Source organism: Dipteris shenzhenensis, chromosome 23 (assembly GCF_047967505.1).
Source record: "Dipteris shenzhenensis isolate YYH24624 ecotype China chromosome 23, Dip_SZ_1.0, whole genome shotgun sequence".
Classification (NCBI taxonomy): Eukaryota; Viridiplantae; Streptophyta; class Polypodiopsida; order Gleicheniales; family Dipteridaceae; genus Dipteris; species Dipteris shenzhenensis.
Window position 1 is genome coordinate 2,144,313 of NC_141618.1, and position 27,043 is coordinate 2,171,355.

The following is a 27,043-nucleotide window of genomic DNA, read 5'->3' on the forward strand; positions in this document are numbered from 1 at the left end:
AAGGCGGCCTCAAGTATGTCTGACTCCACCACATGCCATCCCATATGAAACTATGTCATTCTTTCATATGTCTTAGTGATACCAGCATGTCCTCTTGTAGGAGATGAGTGCATTTCCTGCAAAACCAGCCGTTTATACTTTGAATCTGGAACAAGATAAATTCGGTCCTTGCAATACAACAGCCCATTATGAAGCTTAAATTCAGCATGCCCTTGGTTTGAAGGCTCCTGTACCTCCAAAAACATGGGAGCTGCCTTCGAATCTTGCATATACTCTTCCTCAATCCCATGAATCCAATCTTGATAGATGGTGGAAACGGCAGACAGACTACAAGCCCACATTCTAGACAAAGCATGTTGAAGAAGTGAAAGGAAAGCATGAAGCTGAACGCGAAACAAGAGAATGCATATAGAACAAAGAAGGGTGAGGTCCATACGTAGGCACCTCTACATGAGCCACCAAGCTCCACAATCATCTCCTCAATCAGCTCCTAGAATCTCTCAATCATCCTATGTGGCATCTACCACCACCTAACAGTGCTTATGGGCACCTAACTGTGCCTCTAGCACACACACACATAGAACCCAAGGTGTGCCTAGGGCATACACCTTGAGATATCCCATCAAACCCCCCCTCAAGGAAATGCCTCAGGCTACGTCAAGTATACATCTCCCCTGCATGTACATTCACACAATGTCTGCAGGAGGTACCATGGAGCTAAACACATACACATGGCCTACATCATATGGTGACTAGAGGTGTTTACAAAGAACACAATAGTTTATTCCATTCATTTTGGAGGACTATCCAGGCAGAGTACCTTGACTCAACATAAAAGAGAGATATGGAGCATATGTGGAGCTGGTTCAAAAAGCATAATCATCATAGGAGGCCTCATCTTGTAGAGGCACATCAACTGAAAGAAAATTGGCAGTTTCTGGTTTTGTAGTTGCTTCCTTTTTGGCCTTACAAAACTTTTCATGGTGATTGTTTTTGCTACAATATTTGCAAGGATTGATCTTGAAGCAATCTTTTGAGAGGTGATTAGTCTTCCCACAATGTTTGCAAGGTGAAAACTTGCCCATTTGAGTTTTTATGGCATAGGCTGTGTCATTGCCTCTCTGGAGTTCCTTGTGCCTTTCTTCTTCTGGACAGTAATAAGACCTTCAAGAGTAGAATTAGGAAGATTTTTCAATGTGGTAACAACATGATCATAATCTTCAAGCATACTTTTGAGCAATACTGCCATTGCATCATCTGTAATGATTGGAGAAATAATAGAAGCAAGTTGAGTCATGAGACTCCGCATGTGATTGACATGGGCAGCCTAGGGAGTGCCACTAGCCATCTTCAATTCAAAGAAAGCAATCTTAAGTGACAATTTTGAGATGTGAGAGCTAGCACCAAAAAGAATATCAAGCTTTTGCCAAGCTTCAGAAGGAGACTCCATATCAGAAATGTGATGAATATAGTCATCTCCTAAGCCAAGAGCAATAATGCCATAGGCTTTCTCCTCTCTAGCAGGATCTCGTGCCGGGCGTGTAGGAGTAGAGAAATCTCCAGCATTATAGGCTGTTGAAGAAGAAGTTGAAGCAGGTTTGACAAGCCCCCAGAGGTTTTCCCTCATCAATGCAAACTTAACTTTCATCTGCCATGTGTGCAAGCCTTTACCATTGAACTTATCAATATTCAAGAAGGTAGCCATGAGAGGGTCTAACCCAAAATGGGCAGTGTCTACTCTCTTACAAGGCTAGAAAAAGCTGAAAAGCTTCAAAGTACAAGCATTTGGTGTAGCAAAGACTTGTAACCAAATTCCATAATAAAAATCATAATGGAAATGATACTTCAACTTGCATGCTTCATAGAGGTGGCTAAATGAAAGTATTCCAAGCAAATCCAGGTATAGCAACCTAAAGGAAAGTTGTAGCCACAATTGTATTGATGCTATTCAACACTTTAAAACATCAGAAATGCCAAAGTAGCATCTAATGTAGCACCAATCACAACACTGTCAAAACTGTCCAAAACAGAGGCCTGATCTGGAAGGGCTTGTGTCTCACTCTTCAAGGCAAAGAAAAGAGGGCTTTATAGGTAGAAATAAAGCTGGTATACCAAAGAAGAGCCACTGAAGAGCAAAGGCGAAATGCCACGTCATGTCGCCATAGCCAGGAGCTTGATTGTCGACTGGTTTTTCGTCTGTTTCTTCTCAAATGCTTAACCAAACGAGCTCAAACTTCATCAGCAGCTTGCTTGTAGTGTCGCCCAACTCGTGCTCACAGGAATTGTCAAATAGTCAAGGCATTGGGCGGAATTGTGTGAAAGTTCGCCGAGCGAAGAAGCTATCAGCACAGGCGTATGCGGGAATATCTTTCTAATTGCTTGCCACCAGGAGGTCGCCCATATTCAAGGATGCTTGGTCTGAAAGGGATCTGGGAATGGTTGCTTGTAGTTAGAGAACAAGCTCACACAAATTTTTGGAAGGAAAGAGGAAAATGGCATAAGAAGAAGAAGAAGAGGAAGAAGATGACATTGTTGGGGTAAGTATGATCAAGGGCTTGCTCTATGGTGCATATGTGCATCTAGAGGAGTCACATGTGTGTTTGTGTGTGTTGTAAAGGCACATCAAGTGCTATGATGTGTCTAGTGTGTGACCTAAGTGATGATATAAGACAAAGGGAATCCCACTGATGTAGGGATTGATTCCCACTGATGTAGGGACTGATTGCCACTATGTAGGGAAGGTATTACCTTCTCCCCCTTTCTATAAGAGAGAGTCTTCTCTCTCACAATCTTAATAGAGATCTACCATCCTTCTTTCATTGTGTTCTCACACCTCTTGCAAGATGCATCTATTCTATCCTACGGGATTCTTACAAGTGGTATCAGAGCTTTAGGTTCTAGACCTAGCCTAGCCTAGCATTAGATGCTATCTCAAGCATAAACTACAAGTTTCTTCATCTTCTCCATTTTCCTCCTTCTTCCCCAAATCTTTGAGAGCTCTGTTCTCTGCCTACAAACAACCTTTGCCATAACCCTTTGAGCTACAGAATCCTCACGTACTTGCGAACTTCCAGCTACAAGCATTTGGTGAAATTTTGACTGTGTGTGAAACGCCAACACTCACACTCTCTGACAAAATTTCGCGCAATGCCGCCTCTGTGCTTATCCTTCTGTCAATTCCTCTGAGCCCGAGCTACACGGCAATGAAGGGAACCTGCTGATGAAATCTGAGCTCATTTGGACAAGGAATGGAGGCGCAACAGAGAAAAACCAGTCGGTCTTCTCAAGCTTAGCTATGGCGACCTAACGCAACATTGTGCCTCTCCTTGCTGGTAGCCCTTCTCTGGTATAAGGCCCTTCTTCCCGCATAAAAATCCCCTTGAATAGAGCTATGAGGATAGCATAAATTATGTGCTGTGCATCCCAATAGATCTCCTCCTTGTCCACAAAAGCATTTCCATTCGCATCCTCTCGTGCAAGAAAAGGCATAGCAACCTGATGCTCCACACAAAAAAAGACGTAGGTCTACGAATTCGCATGCCACGAGTGGGCTGAATGTCCAATGATGACATATCATGAATATCATGACTAGTTGCACCACCCGGATCAAAAGGGAAATCGATCCCCTTCATGGCTCCATTGTCAGAAGCCTCATCCGCATCATGCGATCAAGTTGTCTCATCATGAGAGGCATCGAATGAATCTATGGCATCAACCAAATCCTCATCATCAGAGATTTCGACAATCATATTGAGCTTGGCTGACCCAATATTCCGCATCTTGCAAACATCCCAATGCTCAGGGGTCCATTTCTCCCCACACTTAAAGCATAAGTTGGCCCTTTTCCTGCTGTCCATTATGGCCCTGGTGTACTGCTTAATTTCTGATTTTTCATTTCCAACAGCAGGCTTAGTTCCTGGCTTGGCCCAAAGGGCTGAGAAGAGGACTGGCCTATCTCCTAGGGGTGTGAACTGCCATATAAACCCAAGCTAGTTCCACGTGTACTCGCCGATGGGATGAAAGGAGCACTAACCGGATGCATCTGCCATAAAACCCCTGTGTGGAGCAGACAAAACACCCTGACTGTCTGAGTGGTCTCCTTGCTGGGGTGCGGGCTGCTTACCTTTATCTTGCATAGCAATGGCAGATGTGATCTGCTGTCCCATCTCGGCAAGAGCTAGCCATGGCTGTGGTAAGCTGCTGGCTGAACTCCTGTCCTATCTGGCGGAAAGCACCCTGGAGCATAGAGGAAAGGGCATCTAGAAACTATGTCTGCACTGCCTCCACTTCCCGGGATGCAGGAGAGAGAGGCTGAGTGGAAGGAACCTCTGGACCATCAGTGGATGCAACCACTGTGGTAGGCACTTGCTCACACTAAGCAGCCTCATCACTGTCATGCAATATATCACAAGCAGCACGCTTCGGTGGCATGGTGACTAGCCTTGGAGACAGAAGCTCAAATGTCGACAAATAGAAATGGATAGCAAATCCCTGCTGTAATGAGTACCATCAGTCATGACTTCGAATGAGATCCATGAGTGGAAAGAGAGCCTTCTTTGACCATTCATAGTGAGTGGAAACACGAAAAGGTTGATGGAGAGGCTTGGAAGAAAGGTCATTGAAGAAGCTTAGAGACGGGTCCTGAATGAGCCAAAATAGGGTTGTGGAAAGCCCCTAAAAGAGGCTGGACAATGCTGAGTTTCTTTTTCTTTTTTTCTTTCTTTTCTTTTTTTTTTTGGGGGGGGGGGGGGGTTCCCTAAGTCACCTAAGACACTTAGGACTCCTAACCTAAAGACTGGTAAGACAGTTAGGACATTGCTTAGTCTAACCCAACCTAACCCTCTAATTGAACCTAGTTAGGTTAACCTAACTGACCAACTAACCTAACCTAGCTAACCATACCTAATTGACCTAATCGAGCTAACCTAACCTTGGCTAACTTAACCTAGGGAAAAAAAACAAACTAAGGTTTATTTTTGCAAGTGGTAGGGGTGACGGCGACGCGGCAAAGGCGACGGGAGGACGCGACGGAACAACAGGGCACGGCGGGCAGCAGGAGGACAGCGGGAGCAACGACGTGCGATGCAAGTCTTGGAGAGGAGAGGCCGACGCAGGTCTTGGACATGCAAAGAGCTGGAGAAGAGCGGGCGACGCACTCCTTACGTGGTACACTCGTTGCACATTGGGCCAAATAGAGATGCTGAGGAGTGGCTGCGTAGAGGATCGGCGACGCAGGTTGGAGAGGAGCGGCGTTTGCAAAGTACGTGGTTGGAGCCACGTGTGCAGTGGGTACGTGGTTGGCTAGCTCTGGATGGAGCTGTTCTGCCAACTCTGGGTCAGCCAGCTTTGGATGGAGCTGCTTGATTCGATGTGCAACTTGGTGATCCTTAGAGCTCTGTTGCTTTTTGAAGGCCTCAGACAATGTGGACAGCTTTGTTGTGCCGGTGTAGGCCTTGTCCAGTGACTTGTCATGAGGCGGTCGCCAGGTGGACAGCAGTGATCGTCAAGGCTTATGGCTTAGTCTTTCTTTTCTTCTCTGATTCAACCGCACAGAAGAGCAAGGGAGTTCAAGAAAGTGCTCTGATACCAATGCGATGAAGGTGGCCAGGGCTGAATTGGTGAAATGCCAGAGATGGCATGAAAAAAAGGGGAAAAGAAGAGAGGGGAGAGGAAAAGGGAGAGAGAGATGAAAGGGAAGAAGGAGAGGAAGAAATATGCACCGAAGGTGGCCGGGGCTGAATTGGTGAAGCGCCAAAGATGGTTAGGAAAAAAAAGGGGAAAAGAAGAGAGGGGAGAGGAAAAGGGAGAGAGAGATGAAGGGGAAGAAGGAGAGGAAGGGGTAGAGGGTGAGGAAGTGTCACAGGGACGTGATGGTGAAGTGATTAAACTAATTGTCAATGAACTTGGCCTATGGGTGCCCAGCTAGGGGCATTAGTTGATGTCCAAAGGGTCTCTATGTGCAACAAGTGCAACTCCTAGTGCTATTAGCTTGGTTCTATCCTCTAAGGTCATTGGTTTAGTTCACTGGGGTCATGCTTTAAAAATTGACCCACTAGAGGTCCTATAGGGTTATTGGTTCCAAGCATTAGGGTCATGATTTACCAAGTGACCCCCCTAGGGGCATTAAAATCCCACGCCCTATTTGCCATGTGTATGTGTGTGAGCATGTGTGGCCTCTCTGCTTGACTTGTGGCACTTGTGTGTCACATGAGAGGGAAAGAATGAGGGAGTGGAACGACGAAGACAGAGAGAGAGAGAGGGAGACACAAAAGTGTGGGTTTGAAGTGTTGAGCCACACCACAAACTCATAGGTTTTATTAGGATTAGGCTTTCACCCTATGACTGTCTTAAGACAGTCATAGGTGTCATAACTTTAACAAAAGGGTGGCAATGTGCCTTTACCCCAACAACCTCCCACCTAAAGGCCAATGTGCCTAAAGGGGAGAAAAGAATAAAAAATTACAGCAATATACAGTTACTGTATACAAGACCATAAAATAAGAATGGTCTCATCCTAATCCCATGATGTGGCGGCAATGTGCAAACCGCTCTGTAGGCAAGTTCTTAGTGTATGCACCTTCACAAGCTCCAGTACCTCCCTGATGAAATGGTATTTCACATCTATGTGCTTGGTCTTCTGATGAAAGACCGGATTCTTTGCCAACATGATAGCACTCTGACTATCACAATGCAAAACTGGCATATCTCCTGTAATGCCCAAATCTCCCACCAGCCGAGTAAGCCATATTGCTTCCTTGCAAGCCTCAGTGGCTGCAACATATTCAGCTTCAGTGGTTGACAGTGCAACGCATTTCTGCAACCGAGACACCCATGATATAGCACCTCCTGCAAATGTGAAAATATAACCGGTAGTAGACTTCCGGTTATCTGCATTCCCTGCATAGTCTGAATCTGTAAAACCATGCACCTATGCATCCTGCCTACCATAGCATATGCACAAGTCTTTGGTACCCTTGAGATACCTCAAGACACCTTTCACTGCTTCCCAGTGCCGCTTGCCTGGATTTGCATAGTCTGAATCTGTAAAACCATGCACCTATGCATCCTACCTACCATAGCATATGCACAAGTCTTTGGTACCCTTGAGATACCTCAAGACACCTTTCACTGCTTCCCAGTGCCGCTTGCCTGGATTTGCCATATACCTGTTGATGACTCCCACCGCAAAAGCAATATCCGGACGAGTGGCAACCATGGCATACATCAAAGAACCAACTGCAGATGCATACGGAACCTTGGCCATTTCAGCCTTATCATCATCTGATCTGGGGCTGTCCTTACTGCTGAGTTTTAAATGTGGAGGCAACGGGGTACTAATAGACTTCCCCCCCTCCATTTTAAACCTCTGCAGTACTTTGTCAATGTACTCCTTCTGTGACAGAAACAAAAGTCCCTTGGACTTGTCACGAAGAATCCGCATACCAAGAATATGATTTGCATCACCCAAGTCTTTCATGTCAAAAGACTTATGCAGTTGTTTCTTCAAAGCAATAATCTCCTGCTGAGATTTGCTGGCAATCAGCATGTCATCCACATATAGAATGAGTAGCATCAAACTGCCATCCTTTGCCCGTTTGGTGTACAAGCAGTGATCGGTCTCACACCTATGATACCCTTGGGACTGCATGAAGGCATCAAACTTCTTGTACCATTCTCTTGGTGCCTGCTTAAGTCCATAAAAGCTCCTCTTGAGCTTACACACAAGCTGCTCTTTCCCTTTAACAGCATATCCCTCTGGCTGACTCATGTAGATCTCATCATGGAGATCTCCGTGAAGAAAAGCAGTCTTCACATCCATCTGACATAAATCCATGTCCTCATGAGCAACAAGAGCTAACACTGCTCTCAAAGTAGTCATCTTGACTACAGGGGAAAAGATCTCATCAAAGTCAATGCTCTTCTCCTGCTTAAATCCCTTGGCAACCAATCTGGCCTTATACCTCGGTAAAGCATTTGAATCCACTTTGACTTTGTAAACCCACTTGCATGGCAAAACCTTTCTGCCTGCAAGTAGCTGCACCAAGTCCCATGTATCATTATGAAGTAAGGAGTCCATTTCTGACTGCATGGCTTTCTCCCACTTCCTTTTCTCTGTTCTTCCCATAGCTTCCCTGAAGCTGGAAGGCTCACCAATCTGTCAGCATGATAAAATCAGCCACATTATTGGCTCCTGGAACAAACCTGTCAGGAGGCCGTTGTACACGGGTGCTTCTCCTAACAAAATGTTCCGGATTAGGCTGCTGTCTAGCCTGTTCGTCATGCATGACGGGTGGCTGTACCACCATATTTGGCTGTTCTACAGCCCCATTTGCTGGCATATCCAGTGGTGCATCATTGGCAAAATTGTCTGGCTGATTTTCAGCCTGTATACCCTCTTGAACAGGGTTATCTACAGCAGCCTGCTGCTGCATATTAATGGGCATTCTTTGCTGTCCGACATCATCATAAACAACCCTCCTGTATTCCACAGGTTGCACGGGTTCTTTGTGTACACTATCCTCTTTAAAGATGACATCATTGCTGCGTATAATCTTCCGTTTGACGGGATTCCATAACCTGTACCCCATTTCACCTTCGTCACCATAACCCATAAAGATGCATCTGGAAGACTTTGGCTCCAGTTTGGTGCGCAGTTCTTTGCGTATATGAGCAAAGCACTCGCAGCCAAACACACATAAGTGCTTATATGAAGGTGGCTTGCCAGACCACACCTCCTCTGGCACTTTCAACTCCAAAGCCTTATTCGGCAACTTGTTAATTAGGTGAACTGCTGTTTGCACGGCTTCTGCCCAAAAGCCATGGGGCAATGCAGCATAAGACAACATACATCGAACCTTCTCCTAAATAGTTCGATTCATCCGCTCACTAACACCATTTTGAGATGCATTATGAGGGGCTGTGAGTTCCTGTTTAATGCCCTTAGCTTCGCAAAACTGTACAAAAGCATGTGACACATACTCACCCCCATTATCGGATCTGAGGCATTTCAGCCTGCGACCTGTCCGATTCTCAACCTGAGCGACAAACTTCTTGAAAGCATCTAAGGCATCGCTTTTATGCTTTAAGAAATAGACCCACACTTTACGTGTGGCATCATCAATAAAAGTAATGAAATACTTTGCACCCCCTAGTGATAGCTGTGGCATCTCACACAATCAGTGTGCACTAGATCAAGCGGTGCTCTATTTTAGGGAGTTCTCCTCTTATGAGGAGTCATAGAATGCTTGCCAAATATGCAATGATCACAAGTAGGCAAATCTGAAAATGAAAGAGACGGCAGATAACCCAAACGTGACAATTCTTGCATTCCTTTAACGGACATGTGTCCCAACCGGCTATGCCACAATGAAACCTTTGGCAGCTCGGTTATGGCAACAACATGATTACCTACACTGGAAACATAAAGAGGGTACAAGGTATCACTCTTATAACCCTCAACCACTACAACCTGGCCATCAGTAATCACCCATTTGGAATCCCCAAATGTGGTGTGGTAACCACTGTCATCCAACAAGCCAGTGCTAATCAGATTTTTCTTGATTTGCGGCACATGGCGAACACCATCAAGCATAAATATGCGTCCATCAGGGAATACTATCTGTATAGTGCCAATCCCTGCAATCTGACATGCATAGTTGTTCCCAAGGTGAACAACTCCATGAGTACCTGTGTAGGAAGTAAACCACTCCCTATGAGGAGTAACATGAAAAGAAGCACCTGAATCCAAGAGCCAGGTGTGCATGTCATGGCCATCAATAACCAATGTATGTGCAATTACAGCAGAAGAGCATAAAACATCATGTCTGTCACTTTCACTGTCCTCTGCTGCAACATTCACTGCATCCAAGTCATCTGCCTTGGCCTTGCCTTTGCCTTTGCTTCCACTGCCTACATCCTTTGTCTTAGCCTTCTTGGCTTTCTGATCCCGTATAAACTTGAAGCACTTAGACTTCACATGTCCCTTCTTGCCACAGTAAAAGCATTCAATATCCTTTTTGCCACGAGACTGACTGCGGGATTTGGAATTTCCAGCAGATCTCCCCTTCTGCTGAGTCCTACCTCTTTCCTGTACCTGCAAAGCATTCGAAGACTTGCTGCCCGCATTATTCTTCCTGCTCATCTCCTCCATAAGGAGAGAGCTCTCCACATCAGCATACATAAGAGTGACATTTGAATTAGACAGGGTGGTCTTGAAAGTGTCCCAACTCTCAGGGAGGGTACACAACAAGAAAGTAGCCTTGAACTCCTCATCAAGGTTCAATCCCTATGCAATAAGCTGTGTAAAGATGGCATTGAACTCACTCAAGTGTGAGGTCATAGCTGTACCTTCCTTCATGCGAAGGTCTACAAGCTTTTTCAACCAATAAACCTTATTGGCTGAACTCTTTTGGGCATACAACTCTTCTAGCCTCTGCCATAGGCCATAAGAGGTCTTTTCAGCCTGAACATTGAACACAAGAGAATCACTGAGAGTAAGCATGATAGCAGCCCTAGCGGACAAATCAAGCTCCTCCCACTCATCATCTGACATCCCAGATGGCTTGACACCCTTCACCCTTATGGGCTTAGAAATCTTCTTTAGCAGAAGTACATTCAAACACTGTTCTGCCCATAATGCATAATTGTGTGCCCCTTCCAATTTCTTTATGTTCAGAATTGAAGATTCACTTCCCTCTGATGCCATATCAGATAAGGAAAGTATCTGACTCCCTGTAAGTCAAAAAATGACTAAATAAAATTCTGATTTCTCAGAAAACCTGTTCTATCAAGAGCCAGGAGCACTCACAATAGTGCTGTTTTTACTGTCAAAAAAAAATCTGCAGCAAAACAGAAAATTTTCCCTCCAGTCACTGTAACTTCTGACACACTGTACCGTGCTCAAATAGGCATAAAACAGTAACTTCAGAATGCTGCAGCTGTTCCACAAGTGCTTTATTAGTGCATCATCAGCTGACGAAGCACAAAACACTGCTGTCCTAGACACTTCTCCCACCTCAGATGAGGTATTGCACTGATTTTATATGCATAAACCACTTGTCATACACTGTTTTGTTCACTGAAAAGAGGCTCCAAACACCTCAGCCTGTCACAAACCTGCAACAAAGAATGGGACAAATCCCAAGCAATCACCCTTCTGCCAAGGGGATAAAAGGCATCTGAAGGTCTCAAACAGTAACTCAAGTGCTCACAAGCAAAATTTGGGCAAAAGCCCTTTGATTTGACACCTGTACCAAGTGAAAAAACACCTCAACACTGAGGTAGCATACAAAATACAGCGCTCTCCTAGCACTTTCACCTGACAATGTAATGCATAAACGGCCCTGTGTACACAGTAACAACACAGATCCCAACGTACAAACACTGAAGAGAAAATCTTTTGAGCACTGTCAACGATGGACAGTTAGGGACCGAGTAAACTCGATGCGCCCTGGCCAAGCGTGGCTCAACTGAGATTTTTCAAGGTGTCGTACACAGAATGTGACCTGCAAGAAATGTCACTGAATACACTGCGGAAACAAGACCAATGTGGGCACCCTGGCTCCACACTGCCTCAAGGCATACACTGCATAAACTTCCAGGCAAAAGCCCTTTGAAATTGTCACCCAAAAGCTGAGATTTGCACTCAGTAAAAGCATAAAAGCCCTCTGCAAAATCAAGGCATTTGACCTTCCCGAAGCAAAATAACTGTGCAACCACCACACTGTGGCACTAGTCACCTCAAGCACGAGGACCTCAACCACACAGTTTTGAGAACTGAACAACCGGGAATGAAGAGTAGAGTGCTCTCTTTGTTTCCTTCTGCCCCAAAAAAAATGTGCCTCTTGTACTTGTGCAGGGTACCTGCTGTACCCTGTACCTGCGAGAGCACAAATCCCAAAGCAAAAAATCTGACCTGTACCTCCCTGACGCAGCGACCGTACGGCGGCGTCCGTACAGTACGGCCACCTGTACGGCGTCCGTACGACGGTACGGACGGCCGTACCTGACCGTACGAAGGGCTGCACGCAGCCTGTGTTGCGCGCTGGTCGCGCTGGCTGCGTGCGGCCGGGGTTGTGCGGTGCGCGAACTGGCTGCGCCCGCGCAGCTAGCTGCTGCTGCAGCCAAGGCTGCGTGAGCAGCCGCTCCTGCACTGGCCACTTGCCCTGCAAGCTTGCGCTGCTCCGTGCACTGGCGTTGCCCCGATCTGCCCCGCGCTGCCGCCCTGCTAGCCGCTGAGGGCACTAGGCCCGAGGGGAGAGGAAGGGGTAGAGGGATAGAGCTGAAAGAGGGGGAGAGGTAGAAGCTCTGATACCAGTTGAGAGGGAAAGAATGAGGGAGTGGAACGACGAAGACAGAAAGAGAGAGAGGGAGACACAAAAGTGTGGGTGTGAAGTGTTGAGCCACACCACAAACTCATAGGTTTTATTAGGATTAGGCTTTCACCCTATGACTGTCTTAAGACAGTCATAGGTGTCATAACTTTAACAAAAGGGTGGCAATGTGCCTTTACCCCAACATCACATCTAGAAGCACCTGGAAGGTCTTGGAGCCCTTCCCTAGTCTTCCCTGTTGTTCTAAGTCTTCTTCCCTACCATAGGAGTCTTTTGAAGAAGATGGCGGATTTTTGCAGCTCTCTCTTGGCTGGCTGAAGTCGTTTCTGAAGCTTTCTCCGCAACAGATCTTCTCCCCTTGGTGTTTCTTGCTGCTCACATGCTCCCTGGACCTAGACGTCTCCATTGTGGGCCTTTTCTGAAGCTTTTCTCGACATTCTTCACGACAGACTTTTCTTCATCCGAAGCCATATTCTTGGATGCCTCTCTCCTAGCTCCTGTTTGGTGCGAGCAAGGCGCACTGAATTATGGGTTGAAATCTTCATTCAGGGGGACGAATTCAGGGCAGATTTGCTGCAGCTTGCTGGACGCTCTCTCTTATGACCTTTTCTGGTGCTGGAAGGCAGTCAAGGACAGCTCCCTCCTACCAAAGTCTGCTATTTGCTGTTCAACCATCTTCTGAGGCTGTTTCGAGCTGAAACAGGCTCCTTTTGTTGGCCGAATTCTTGTCTTATGATTGGACATGTCATGTCCAAGATTTATGCATCAGTACTTGATTCTGAGGTCAGCAGATTTACAAAGTGTCGAGGACTCAGAGCAGCAGGACACGATGGTTTCAGATGGGATCATGGGACCATGGACCATATTTTCGCGCTCAGATGTATCATCGAGGAGGCGAGGGCACGACAGCAGAGGGTTTACTGTTGCTTTGTGGATTTCCACAAGGCATTTGACACTGTTCCGAGAGTCCGCCTCATACGTCGCCTACAAGATTTGGGTTATGACCAGGAAATCATTTGGGCTGTCATGGCACTTTATGAGCGAGTTTCAGGCAGAGTCCGGACAGGATCTAGATGGACAAACGAGATCATGAGCACTATCGGGGTCAAACAAGGGTGCCCATTATCACCTACATTGTTTGGCCTCTACATCGATGAGCTCGAGACAGTGATGCAGGCACAGGGTGGGGCAGGTTGCTCTCTCGCGGGCACGCTGATCCGGATATTGCTTTACGCAGATGACGTGGCTCTCTTGTCTTCCTCAGCAGAGGGACTCACCTTGATGCACTACAATTCTTTTGTGAGTCTCATGATTTGAAGGTCAACTTCGGGTAAACCAAGGTTATGATCTTCAATACATCTCAAGCCATCATACGCGATGAGCATTTTGCATTTGATGGGTCCCCTGTTGAGGTAGTTTCGAACCATGTCATCTAGTATGAACCTGTGGTACCATGGAATGAAGTACACAAGGTGCGGGCCAATGCTCCACAAGGACTAGAGTGGCGTCGGGGGAGCTCAATTGGCGGAGGAAGACACCTCTCCTATAGATGGTAACCTCTTGAATGTGATCACCCTCTAATGTTAGGCTCCCCTAAATCCAATCACGCACCTAACTCCCCATGGGAGAGAGACCCACAATCCTGCCCACTACTACTGTATTTTTGGAGTGACTGAACTGCTTGCTTCACCAGTTGCTTGTCCGCAAGCCTTAACAGCTTAGGAAGTCACGGGTGCTGCCTGTCAAACCGCTGCTGCAAAGAAGGGAGGACCTGGAAGAAGAAAGAAAGGAAAGGCCAGTGGCAAAAAGAAGCTGAAAGGAGTGCCACAAGAAGTTGAAAGCTGAGGGCTGCCAAGGGCCTGCAACCATTTCACCAAAAGCTTGAGAAGAGGCAGCCCAATGGCAAGTTTCTGGCCACAAAAGGGGTAGCGAACAGCCCATCCTAAGCAAGGCCTTCGGCTTCTTCCAAGGCCAGAAAAAAGGCAGAAAAAAGCCCAAGCTCAAGCAAAGAGCCCAAACACACCAGCCTCTGTAGTTCGCACCAAAGGCAGCTTCGAGCACAGCTCAATGCTCAATAAAAAACCAGCAGCAACATCCACCAAGTACAAGGCAGCAGTCTGAACTGCAAGGCAGCTCCCAAAACCGAGCTTCTAACTGGAAGCCCAGCACAGCCCACTGCATAATACCGAGCTGACACTTGTGCATGAGGGAGGTTATGCGACCTGCAGGGGGGCATCCTAGGTAACCGCGGACCACCCCTAGGTGCTCCCGGGTGAGCCACAATCAAGCAAACTCCACGCACAGTCCAAGCAGCTGCTCACGATACAAAAATAGAGGATGTGCAATCTGTTGACACCTGCAATGGTGCACCCGCAACCTGCAAATGATCTCCATGTGCAGCTCCAGAGCTATGCACAACAGCAGCAAACACGTGCGAGCTTCAAGCTGGGGGCGGGCCTGCAAACAAACAATGGTGAGGCTACACAGGGCAAAGGCAAGCTGGAGGGTGGGGAAGGAGAGTAGCATAGTTGCCAGCCGAAACCAAAACGCCAAAAACGAAATTTCCGGCCCAAGCCGAAACAGGGAAACGAGAAACAGCAATACAGTACAATTTATGTGTAAAAAATAATTTTTTATACATAATACAATTATGAATATAGTGCTTAAAGAGGGGAGAGAGAGAGAGAGAGAGAGAGAGGAGGACTCCTCAAGGAGGTCGGAGGGAGTATGAGGAGTAGGAGGAGAGTGAGGGTAAAGAGAGGACTCCTCAAGGAGGTCGGAGGGAGTATGAGAAGTAGGAGGAGGAAGAGAGTGAAGAGGGTAAAGGAGAGTAGAGGGTAGTGGAGAGGGTAAAAGAAGTAGAAGTAGGAGAGTGGAGGGTGGAGGAGAGGTAGGAGAGTGGAGGGTAGAGGAGAGTAGGAGAGTGGAGAGTAGGGTAGAGGAGAGTAGAGGAGAGTGGAAGGTAGGCTGCAGCAGGCAAGTAGAGGGTAGAGGCAGCAGGTGCAAAAACCCGCAATTAGGGTTTCCCAAAAAATCAAGGAAACAGAAATGCCATTTCGGCCGTTTTCGTTTCCCAATTGTTTCCGTTTTTGTTTCTAACGGCCGAAACGCCGTTTCTTGCAGCTATGGAGAGAGAACAAAGATGAAGGCTGGGGATGGCCGCAAGGAGTGAACACTACTTCAACTTTTGACCACTCAGAACATTGACAATCGAGTCGCCTCCCTTCTGGCAAAGGCACTTGTCCATCACATATATGAGTACATCTTCCTACTCCTCTTGCTGCACCTGGCAATCACCTTCCTTTCGACAAAGCCAACGCCTTTGTTTTCAAGTGAAAAAACCCTGTGCCACAGCTCTCAATAGCTTTCATACCATGTTAGAATAAATAGAGAAAGAGACTCACTTGCTGAGCCAAGGCCTAACTGTATACCAAAAGATTAGTAATCCAAGAGATTACACCCTGTTTTAAATCCTCCTCTTAGTGAGCACACAAGCTTCTTTCAAACCATGCGCAGATTTGTAGATGTAGACAGCCAGATAGGCAAACAAATCATATCAAAGTAGAGTTCCAAAGCTGAATACAAAAGTATACACCCACCACGTGGACAGCTGCGTGCTTCTCGACTAGCACCTGAAGGCGGTCTGCAGTTGCCTCTCACTCCTCGTGTTATGCGCCTTTAAATAAAGGACTTCAATGGCTTAGGAGGAGCCCAAAAAGATGCTCAACTCTCCCTCATACTTACTATCAAACGCGTTTGATTTACCAAACGTTTGGAAACGTTTGAAAAAAAGGCATTTGGAAACATCAATCAAACTTTGCTTTGCATGCACAAGTTTGAAAATTTTCAAACGTTTGAAAAAGAGCCTAAGTCTTAAACTATGAAGATGTCGCCTCTTTTTTCATGCCTGTTTTTGACACTTGTACTCGCACGACGGCATCCGTACCTCCTACGTTGAAAGCAACAGCTCTACCTCCAAGGTCGTGACGTTTGCTGCTCTCCAGGCCCTAGGGTTCCATGCTGCAGCCTGCTCTAGCTTTTAGATGCTAGCTACTAGCTACCAGCTATTTAGTAGCTAGTTGGTAATTACTAGCCTTGACATTGATGTTTGGGGACACCATCGCTTTCAAGTTTCATATTTTGCAACTAGCAAGTTCTAACTTGTAGGCTGTTTTTTGAGAAAAAAGGTTTCGTATTTGACTTTGTAATTTTGTTGACAATATGTCAAAATATGCAGCATAGTAATGGCATATATGTTAAATGTGCAGCATAGCATTTTTTTAATTGAAATCATGATATTAAAAAAACCACGTTTGGAAACTCCACCTCATTTTTTCAAACTTATCGAACATTTGGAACCTCCAAATGTTTGATTGTAACTATGCTCTCCCTCTTTTGCTGTCTTATACAGTCCAGGAGGTACGATACACAATCAAGGAGCTGCTGCAATGACTACTTAATCCCTCTCCCAAAAAAGGCGGCCTTTATATAGGGAAGGGTTGTTAGCACTTAGCCCTGGTATGGCCTTATAGGTCAACTCTTGTGGTCGACTTTGGGGCCTATATTGGCTACCACTTGTACTTTCTCATCATCCATTTGCAAGTACTCCTCGTTTCCTTAGCTTGTTGTTTACTCCTTGCATTCCATATCCATTCCATTGTGTCCCCACACCCAACACTGGTATCAGGGTCCCCTTGCTTGCACTTTCGACTTGCCCATTCAACAGGTAGCTCTAGCCTTTGTACTCATTTTGTATCAATTGCTACAAGTTCAACTTGCATCTGTGTTACCACTGTTCTTCTCAATACCTACTAGTACATTGACAGTACCTCTGTATAAATTTGCCCTTCGTCAACGTATGTACAAACCTCCATCACATTTCTACACTACATCATCGTACAATCGTACAACAAAGCAGATTGCTCATCGCATGGTCATACAATCGTACGGTAATTGTACCAGTACTGTGAACGCCCATGCAACTGTCAGAAATCAACACTACGCCTGTCAAAATTCTATCGTACGAATTTTGCAATCATGTACAACTATGTTTTCAGTACAACTGTACGAAAAGCTTGCCGTACAACTTGCATAGCATTCCAGTTGTTGACTGTACATCCTACACAAGTTGACCGTACATCTTACGCCGATTGATTGTACACCGTATGAGATCTCTCAACTGGGGCTTGGGCCAACAAAATTGGGGTTTTTGTATCACATTTGCAGTGACATTTGCTCCTTTGGTCTCGTTTTGGGGCTTTTGCAATATTTGCTCTCTTTTGACTCCATTTCATCTCCAAAAAATTTTGGCCTTTTGCAGTATTTGCCCTCTTTTGACTCCATTTGATCTCCGAAATTGGGGCTTTTGGATCTACTGCAGGCTAATTGCATGATATTTTCATATTTGCACGTTATTTTGTCACATTTGCACTCATTGTAGTAACATTTGGCCACTTTGATCTGATTTTTTAGGCCAGGTGCAATTTATCGCAGACATTGCATGAGAAGCATTCGCAAAACATTGGGTCACATTTGCAGGATTGCAAATTTGGGGCTTTTCCCAATTTACCCTCTTTTTGGCATATTGCCCTCTCAAAATTTGGGGCTATTGCCAAATTTGCTGCCAATTGCAGTGACATTTTCTTGATCAGCCAAATTTGGTATTTTCTTGCATTTGCCCTTTGATTGGGTAATTCGTCCTTTAGATTTTGGGGCTTTTGTATCTTGTGCTGTCTATTTGTGGACAGATTCACATTGGACAGCTTTCCAGGTATTTGCCCTTTGATTTGGGCCACCCACTTTTTGCAGGCCAGTGCTTTCTTGGACAGATTCTTGCAACAGATTTTCGGGACAGCTTGTGCATTTTGCTCGATGTTTGAGCAACCACTTTTGGCATTCACGATAGATTGCCATCATTTTTTACTCAAAATTTGCAACTAGCAGTCAGATACTTTGAGCAGCCAGCTCTTTGCAGTGATAACCTTGAGGCTCTTACATTAGCAAGGCACGCTTTTCCTTTATCCCGTGAAAGGGAATGTTGAGGTGCTGGTCACATTAGTGTCAGGTGCTACAATGACAATTGCAGAAGTTTTGTATGTTCCAGGTATAAAGAAGAATCTGATTCCTGTTTCGGCCATCTCAACAAATGGCGTCAAAGTTCTTTTTATGGTCATCATTGTGCCATGTATGATAATCCGTACGATAACTGTATTGTACTCAATGGGACACTTGACAGAGGGCTGTATCACCTTGATACTTTTGAAGAACGGGCTGCTATAGAAGATAATGCCATTGCTCAATCTGTGATTTCCGATACTCACTTATGGCATGAGAGATTGGGGCATCTTAGCTTTAATAGTTTGGCGAAGATGCATTCAAAGGACATGGTGGTAGATCCCCCACCCACGCATGCAATTACAAAACATGTCTATGACGGCTGCTTGTTAGGGAAAATGCATCAGTTTCCATTTCCAAAGATGGGACCCTTGGTGCATCGTGGAAGTTGCATCTCAGATCAAGGTCCAAGAATTTTCCCATTGGATATTGACTGTTGGTGAGTTTCGTTCACACCACAATTCTTCTCAAGAAGAAATGTCCCATGCCACATTTGTTAGCACTGCCCTGCAGGCAGTGCTCTCCTTACACTTTTCTTAAAAGTGTCCCTGCAGTTATTTTTTACATTTTCTATTCTAGTGACCTCTCTCTCTCTCTCCCCTCGCTCTTCCTCCCCCCTTCCCAAATGAACTCATCCCTCTCTCTCTCTCTCTCTCTCTCTCTCTCTCTCTCTCTCTTCCCAAATCAACTCGTCCCTCTAAGGGCAGTGCTCACGAGTACTTGTACTCGCTTGTTTAATTATCTCCGTTTGTTTTGGCACAAGGCATGCAACCAATAGCCCTGCTGATCACCCAGCAATGCCATGGCAAAAGTATTGCAGATGGCAATGAAGACGCAGACAGTAATGCAGTGCATTTAAGCATGCCGCTGAGCAAGCTGCAAAGAATTCAAGATCTTAAGAAGCCCGAGAAGAGAACCTGGAACCCCTCCTGACCCTGCGGCCAGAAAGGAACAAGAACGCTCCTTACTTGTGCAGCCAGAAAGGAAAAAGAGCACCGGGCTCAAGGAAAACGGGGAAAAAAGTTGTACCCCGCTCAAGAAGACAAGGAACAGCATTTGGTTCAACACCAAAAGAAAGAAAGTGAGCTGGACGAAAGAGTTAAGGATTGAGAGATTTTGTTAGCCATGGGGGTCTTCGTGTCATAGCTCTTTGGACTAATACTTGACTGTCTAGCAACCTCAGCATCTGATCTGTAGGTCAAATTTCCACAGAAGAAGGTTTCACGAGTGCAACTAGTCCACTGAGATAGATTGCTTAGTTTAAGTCAGCCAGCATCGGCACTATAGAATCTATTACAACTTTGTGCTTGGAAAAGGCCACAATATCTTGAGTAGAAACGTGCCCAAACTCCTGCTCTAAACACTGCAGTCTAAAATTACACTTACTAAATCTTGGTAGTCTTTTGAAAACGTACGACTAGTTGTGTGACTCTTCCTATGCCCTTCATAACTTAGAACACATTGCACGTTGCATCACTTTCAAATTTCTTGAAACCACACTGCTGGATGCTAACTGCTTGGGTCACGAGTGATTGCACAACTTTTGCGTCTCATGCGTTTAGTTGTTGCTGTCTCTCATGTATTTGAAGGTGATCTAGCAAGCAAATGACCTCCTCCAATTGGAGACACTAGACATACGAAATTTTGAGGAATTGATATCCTCCCCAAGCCCTACGACATTAGAATTAAGCTCATCGTCATCGACCTTATCGCCATAGTTGAGATGTTAGACGAGGGCACTCAAAAACCTTTCCACAATACGACAACAATGCAATACATCAGTGGCTAACGGACTTGTTGATCCTTCACTGCTCATGCGCACGCCCTCAGTAGGTAGCAGCAAACTGTTCCTATCATTTTCTAAAGGTTTCCCAACCACATTTACATTCACTATAACATTACTGCAGTGAAAACATTACGGAACGTAGTGATATCTAAGACTAAAAACTATCTTCATTAACAAAAAAGTGTGACTTACCGTCTCAAACGTATCTAAAGGTACGTAGCCCGGGGCCTCCGAGTCCTGAGTTTGCAAAGGCGCACCGCAACCATAACATCCGGGTTGAGTACTTTTCACGGGGGGTTTATCCTTCTTCTTGCGCGCCTTGTCTGGAATCTTGTGCTCACGAGAAGGCGGGCTACGTCGCTGCAGAGCCTGCTGGTCCGCGACAAGGGCATCTCCGCTGGTCTCGGAGGAAGAAGCGGTTCTCTGAGCTCTACCGCAAAGAATGCGTAAGGTGTAGGGCTTGCAAGACTTGGTGGGCAGGAGGGTAGAGGCAGGGATAACAGAAGAAGAAGAAGAAGAAGAGACAGCGAGCTTTAGGCAGTCCATGGTGGGGGTGGTGGAGATGATTGGATTCAACATTTCCTTTTGTATTAGCTACCTCACACCCCATATCATCCATAGAGACATGGCCTTTTGTGTTTCACATGCCCCCGAACTCCCCTTCATGTTGGTTGGCAAGGGCTTTCACATCACTAAGGCTCTGCCTTTTAGAATGCTTTTGTAGGTGTACATGTTAGTGTGCATTCTGTGCAAATGTATCCAATGGAATGATCTATCATGAGGTGCATGCTTGTTTGCTGGGCTTGCAAGGTTGCTCCATTTATGGTTTAAATGAGAGTCGTAAGCTGTTGGTTCTTTGAATTCTAAGTTGAAGCAGCAAGAGTCCATCATGGTTTGGAGATTGAGGTATCTATGCTGAAGTCACCACTATGGCCTTGCTTTCAACGATGTGGCACAATCACTAAGTTCCCATTAAAGAAAATGTAAAGTAGCTTTCATAAATATTCCAATAAAAGTTTCCAATATCTATTAGTTATTAATTATGGGCAAGGGCGGGGGACATGTGCCAGCTTGGAGGAGGAGAGTTGCCATGTGGCTTGAAGAAGGATGATCCATGAAATGTGGCTCTCCAGTGCCTTGCCCAAAGAACTCTACATGGTGATCCGTGTACACTTCCCATGTGATCCAAAGCAAGTTGAAATCCTCCTCCATCACAATGCATCTCTGTTTGCACCTCCTTACTCTTTTTTTGTAGCATAGCCCCCTCTTGATTGGCCTACATGGATGCTATAAAGCACCATTGTGCCTAGCAACCCTGTGCTTAACCCCCCAATTGAGGTTTTGCAACTCCGCTATGCATTAGATTGAAGAACTGCCACATGAGTTGAGTGCCCAGATGAGGAGACGAAAGTGTTATAACCCAGACTAGTTGAGGAGATAAGAGAGGACCATCAAGGAATGGAGAGGAGAGATCAAACGTGCTAGTTTGGGAAAGACGAAGGAGAGGCAGATGCAAAAGATAAAAGGAGGCTTAATTGATTTTTTCATCAACTTCAAAGAAGGGCATCCACATTTGTTGAAAGAAAAATGAAGGAGAGGCAACGTAGGAGACTAAGTTGAAAACCAAATCACTGGAATCATCATGTCACTTTACATGTGGCAACTAAGGGAAGGCCATAGTAATCAGAGTGTTTTGGTAAGTGACAATCATGTGCATGGGATGGCTAATGCACATGAGGATACATTTCATGTTATAGGTGTGCGCATGGATTTTGTAGGCAGTGACAATCAATTCGTTATGGGAGCAATCCGTGAATAGATGATGGTTTATATGTGAATAGTGTTTTTTATTTGCGTCGAGGATGTTGGTTTTGTTTGATAGATAACCGTAGGGACCATCATAAAATGCAACTTTTTGTTAGAGTAAATTGAATCAACTTCAAGGAATGCATAAATCAAGAGTGCAAGAAGAAAGATGAGGTGTTAGACTTTGCAACAAGGAATGCATGAATCAATAAATAGAAACATCGCAAGAACAAAAGATGAGGTCTTAAATGGATGGGCATCAATGTTTGTTGAAATAAAGATAAAGGAGAGGCAGCGAATTCATTGTGGGAGCAATCCGTGAATAGAGGACCATAGGTATCTTCATAAAATGCAAACTTTTGGGTCATAGTGTATTGATCCAACTGCAAGGAATGCATGAATCTATTAGATTTTGCAAGGAATGCCTCAATCACTAAATAGAAAGAGCACAAGAACAATAGTTGAGGTGTTACACAGATGTTGTATAACCACCATAGCTTGAGAATGAAGACAAAACAAACATTGCTTCGATACAAAGACTTGCAAAAATTTGCAAGAAGACCAACAAGGAAGGCAAATGTGAATTTTGCTAGCTATGGCGATGCAATGGGCAACTATAGATCCCAATTATGTAGGTGAGCTAAGGATAGAACTAGAAAATAAACTTATTTGGCAAGGTAGGCTTGACTAAAGATGCAGCCCTTGATGTAAATATTATTTGGCACGATGGACTTGGCTGAAGATGCAGCCTCTGATGTGAATACTAGTTTAAAGATGTAGCCCCTAATTAATATGAATTAACTTGTACTTGCATTATTCAATTCAATTGTTTATTTATTCATGAATATGTATATATATAGTATTTTAACCCCAAACTTGGAGTGGAAATGCTCACTATTTTTATCCTTCAAACGATTAAAATCCCATGGAAATATGACTATGTGGTATTGAAAATAACTTTCTATAAAATATTTTGGACTCCTAGTATGAGTGTAACCATCAGTATTTTCATTGGGAATTTCAAGCTAACGACCTTATAGCATTGGTGGTTGATGATTTCACCAAGCCATGCAATTTTTGATGCTCTGTCACTTTTGTTGGCACTCTATCATTTCCCTACCAAAAGGAGAATAACACCAAGAGTGTGGAAAGGATTGCAAAAGAGCATCAGTGAGGGGCCCATATGTAGTAGTGTAGGGCCTTTCAAAAAAAATCCTCTAACTATTATTAGTCACCAAGCCCAGCCTTCACCCTTTAGCCTCATATCACAATCCCACATTGCAATCTTCTAGGAGTTGATCTTGCTGGTCCCAATAAAACCTAGATGCCTTATCTTCCTAGGCAAGCACCCACATAGCCCTCTAGGTTGCATCACCAATTGCTAAGAAAAATACTCGGATTAGTGAAATTTTGAAGATAGCTCCTTGATTTGAATCACACCTATTTTTGCATCCTTTTCTTGCTAAAAATCCATAGCTTGGACTATTGATATGGTCATCAATGTGGTAGAGATTGTTGCCCACCCCAATGTTAGTTCGTACTCCCTTTCCTCAACCAAAGTAGAATGTTTAAGTACTAAGGATTGTTGCTAAAATTCTATATCTCTTGCTTTCTTTGGTATTTATAATCATGGAGCTAATGGCTAGCAATACCACTCCAAAGATAGACTATACTTCCATTAAGATAGAAGATGAGATTATCTCAAAGAGGCAAGTGTGAGATCCTTGCATATATCAGTGGAGTCAAACATGCAAGTGTGAGATCATCAAGTCATTACATAGGAGACCAAAGGAGATACAAGAGGAGCTAGTTCTTTCTTTGCAAACATCATGAAAGAACATAGCATTTGTAGCTCAAAACATGGTTCATTGGAAGATGAGACTCTTTAAAATTGTCACCTAGGGCAGGGTTCTTAATATAGCTAAATAACTCTAAGTTCTTTAGCTTCTTTGGCATTTTGCCCCTAATTACCTCATCTTTTTTGCAAGTCGGATTATTGGGATTTACCCTTATAAATAAAAAAAGACATTGTTCCTCATCTATGCTAATATTCTTACCCATGTGGGATAAATCGGATGCAACTATAGGGAACTTTTCAAATTGGGCCTTGTCCTTCATATTGTCATCCAAGGGCACAGCGGTCTTGCTGCACAACTGAAATGATGTGGGGTTCAGGGTGAACAGATGATCATGCAGCTTCGCATCCCTTAGCCCAATGAGGAACCTTGGCAATAAGCATTCACCTCTCATGAGGCTTGTAGTGGGAATTCAATCCAATTCGTTGAGTTTTCTAACTATGGTAAAGGAGCATAGCAAGGGTCTCTAGGACTCTTTCTCTTGTCCTCTTTCTTATAAGCATTGAATACATTTATTGATGTGGACCTATTGGTGGTGTCAAATTCAGCTGCGAATAGATTCTCCGACATAGGATGAGCCTTCCAAGTTTGGAGCACCCTCGTGACTTGCTCATTCTTATGTATACATATTCTATTTGAGCTACAACCATGGACCAATCCAGCAGTTTGCATGAAAGGTCTACCCAATATAATGTCATAGCCACCCGGTTGGTTGGGAAAGTCCATTACCACAAACCACACTCAGTAGGTCATACAAAAGGTCTTAATCTTGTGATGTCCCTTAGAGCTCCTACCGGTTGGGCTGTTGCTTTGACAATGACTTAAGAAATAATTCAGAAGCTAGTAGTTGTTTTGGCAGACTGTGCTGCCTTCAAATCATCCTGGTGAGTGATTTTATTTTCTTGATCACCTTCATAACCTTTGATATCAGAGTTTGCATAATCTACCAATTTAAGAGCTGGTCGTTTGGGAGTCGTGTCAGTAGGGCGTCAAACCCTTAGGGGAGCCTAAGGCCAAATTCACCTCTATTTGACTATATCTCATTAAAGAATGGACCTGGTGGTGATTGATTGCCAGTAGATACAATGGGACTTGGTTCTTAATTACTTCTGGCATCGATAGTTGGGTTGACACATGAGGTTCTACTACCATCCCATTCTCCCTATCAAATGGGTTTAGCATGTCTGCTGGTTCATCTACCCATAATATTGGAAAAGGTTTCCCTTAATCTAGCTGTTGTAGATGGGGTAGGAGACTAGAAATCATTGAAGCTAGTGCTTGGAGCCACTGAGGCTCTAACATTATTACATGTCTCTGTCCAGGCTCATAGACCCTTCTGAGCTAGGCAGGTCACGTTGTGGTGGTTCGTGTAAGGCATAAGAACCCAACTTTTAAGCTTGTTGACCCTAAGGATGTAGAGCTAGGTGTATAGGTCGATAAGAGGGTATTTGAGGCACTATGCTTATTAGCTCCTAGGACTCTTCATGATCTTAAGTGCATGTGTTTAGCACATTTGAGGCCCTAATGCTAAGTTGATTCTGCTTTGATGACGTGGGGTTAAGGGGTGGCAGCCCCTTGTGGCTTCCCTGTACTAAGGTCTAGGGACAATCCTGATGGGGGACGGGGACAGTGCCCTAGCATTTTTTTATAAAATGGCCTTTATTTCAGTACAGTCTACAAGCAAATTTCATTAATTTTGTCTAAATTTACAGCATTTGGCCAACTGCCCACCTTTGGTTGCTACGTTATTGCTAATGCAGTGGGTCAGATATAGCAACAACAACTTGGACAATTCTCGAATCTAGAAGGATGGGAACATCTTCCTCTCCTATGATGTCCTGAGTGGCATCAGTGGCACAAGTAACCTGTCTGCCATGAACAGGTTTGATTTCTTCAAACCACTCTTTCCTGTGAGTCATGTGCTTCGATGCACCACTATCTAGATACCAAGAATCTATGGCTACAAATGAAGAATCATGAGGCATGAGAAGCATCATATGCAACTTAATCCCCCTAGCACCAAAGCTGTCCTGAAATGCAAAATATGCATGAGATGGTGAAGCGTTGCATTCTCAGTTGGTCCAACATAATTACTATTTGTGCATTGCCTCTTTTTGTCATTGGCAATCCTTTTCTAGCACTTTGCCCCCGCTTGCACGATGCTCTAACCATTATCAAGCTAGATCTGGCAGTGTATCTACAGCTTAGCTGGATCCCAAGTTCTCATCAGGTGATAATACCAAGCTTGCATCAAGCGTCGATAGAAACAGGGGAAACCCCTACGAGATTTTTGAAGCTTTGAGCTCCATTTTCATCATCTTCTTCCTCCCAACCTCACTAGAGTCCATCAAGAATTATGTTTCTTGCGTAGAAAAGTTTGGACTTTAGATGGAAGCCTTGTCACCTTCTATAGAGTAGCATGTAGCTGGTTGATACGAAAGAAGCTTAACTTATTGGATCACATGGGGCGACAATTTATCTGATGCTGGGAGAAACTCTCACTTACTAAGATGAATAAAGAACATTTCGGCACTTCCTTGCGATGGAGTGAGAGCTTCCGGGTTGGTTTGGCTACCTCTACACAATCAAATTTATCAACATATTGTACACAAATCTTTGCGATATTAACCCTCCCCAAGAATATTGATTTCCTATAAGGGCCTTAATGTTAGTCTACCCAACCCATGATTCTCTTGTACTCCAATTCTTCTTTCGGAGTAACTTGTTTCTCCCCTAAGGATGCCTAATCCTCTTGGCTCTCTTCTAGATGCAGATCAAGAGTAGATGTAGATTAGGCAATGATGTTAGTGATAGAGAGTCTACAATATGGATAAAGAGTCTACAATATGGGATAGAGAGCCTACAATATGGATAAAGAGTCTACATGTAGATTAGGCAAGTGATGTTAGTGATATAGAGTCTACAATATGGATATTATTTGTCTACAGTAGTGATATTTATTGTCTCCCCTCAAGTAAAGAAAAAAACAAAGCAACAACCACTAGTGTATGTCCAAGAAGAAATGTTCATAATGCTCAACAAAAAAATCCAACACTCATTTTTTGTGTCAATCAACCTGGAAGGACCTTTTCTCATCAGGATACCCTTCATCATTGTTTGTGTCCCCAGCATGTTTAATAGTATGCTTC

At 44.5% G+C, this 27,043-nt stretch overlaps 1 protein-coding gene across 3 annotated transcripts in view; it reads right to left on the bottom strand.

The window, feature by feature from the left end:
* NOA1 (P-loop containing nucleoside triphosphate hydrolases superfamily protein) overlaps window positions 1-20,820 on the bottom strand; it is a 34,568-nt gene extending 13,748 nt beyond the window's left edge. For all 3 annotated transcript variants that reach the window (XM_087394580.1, XM_087394581.1, XM_087394579.1), the window contains exon 1: window positions 20,425-20,820. In XM_087394580.1, the coding sequence (XP_087250706.1) occupies window positions 20,425-20,811 (387 nt within the window). In that variant the 5' untranslated portion in view covers window positions 20,812-20,820. The remainder of the gene's footprint in view (window positions 1-20,424) is intronic.
* Between the last annotated feature and the right edge of the window lie 6,223 nt (window positions 20,821-27,043).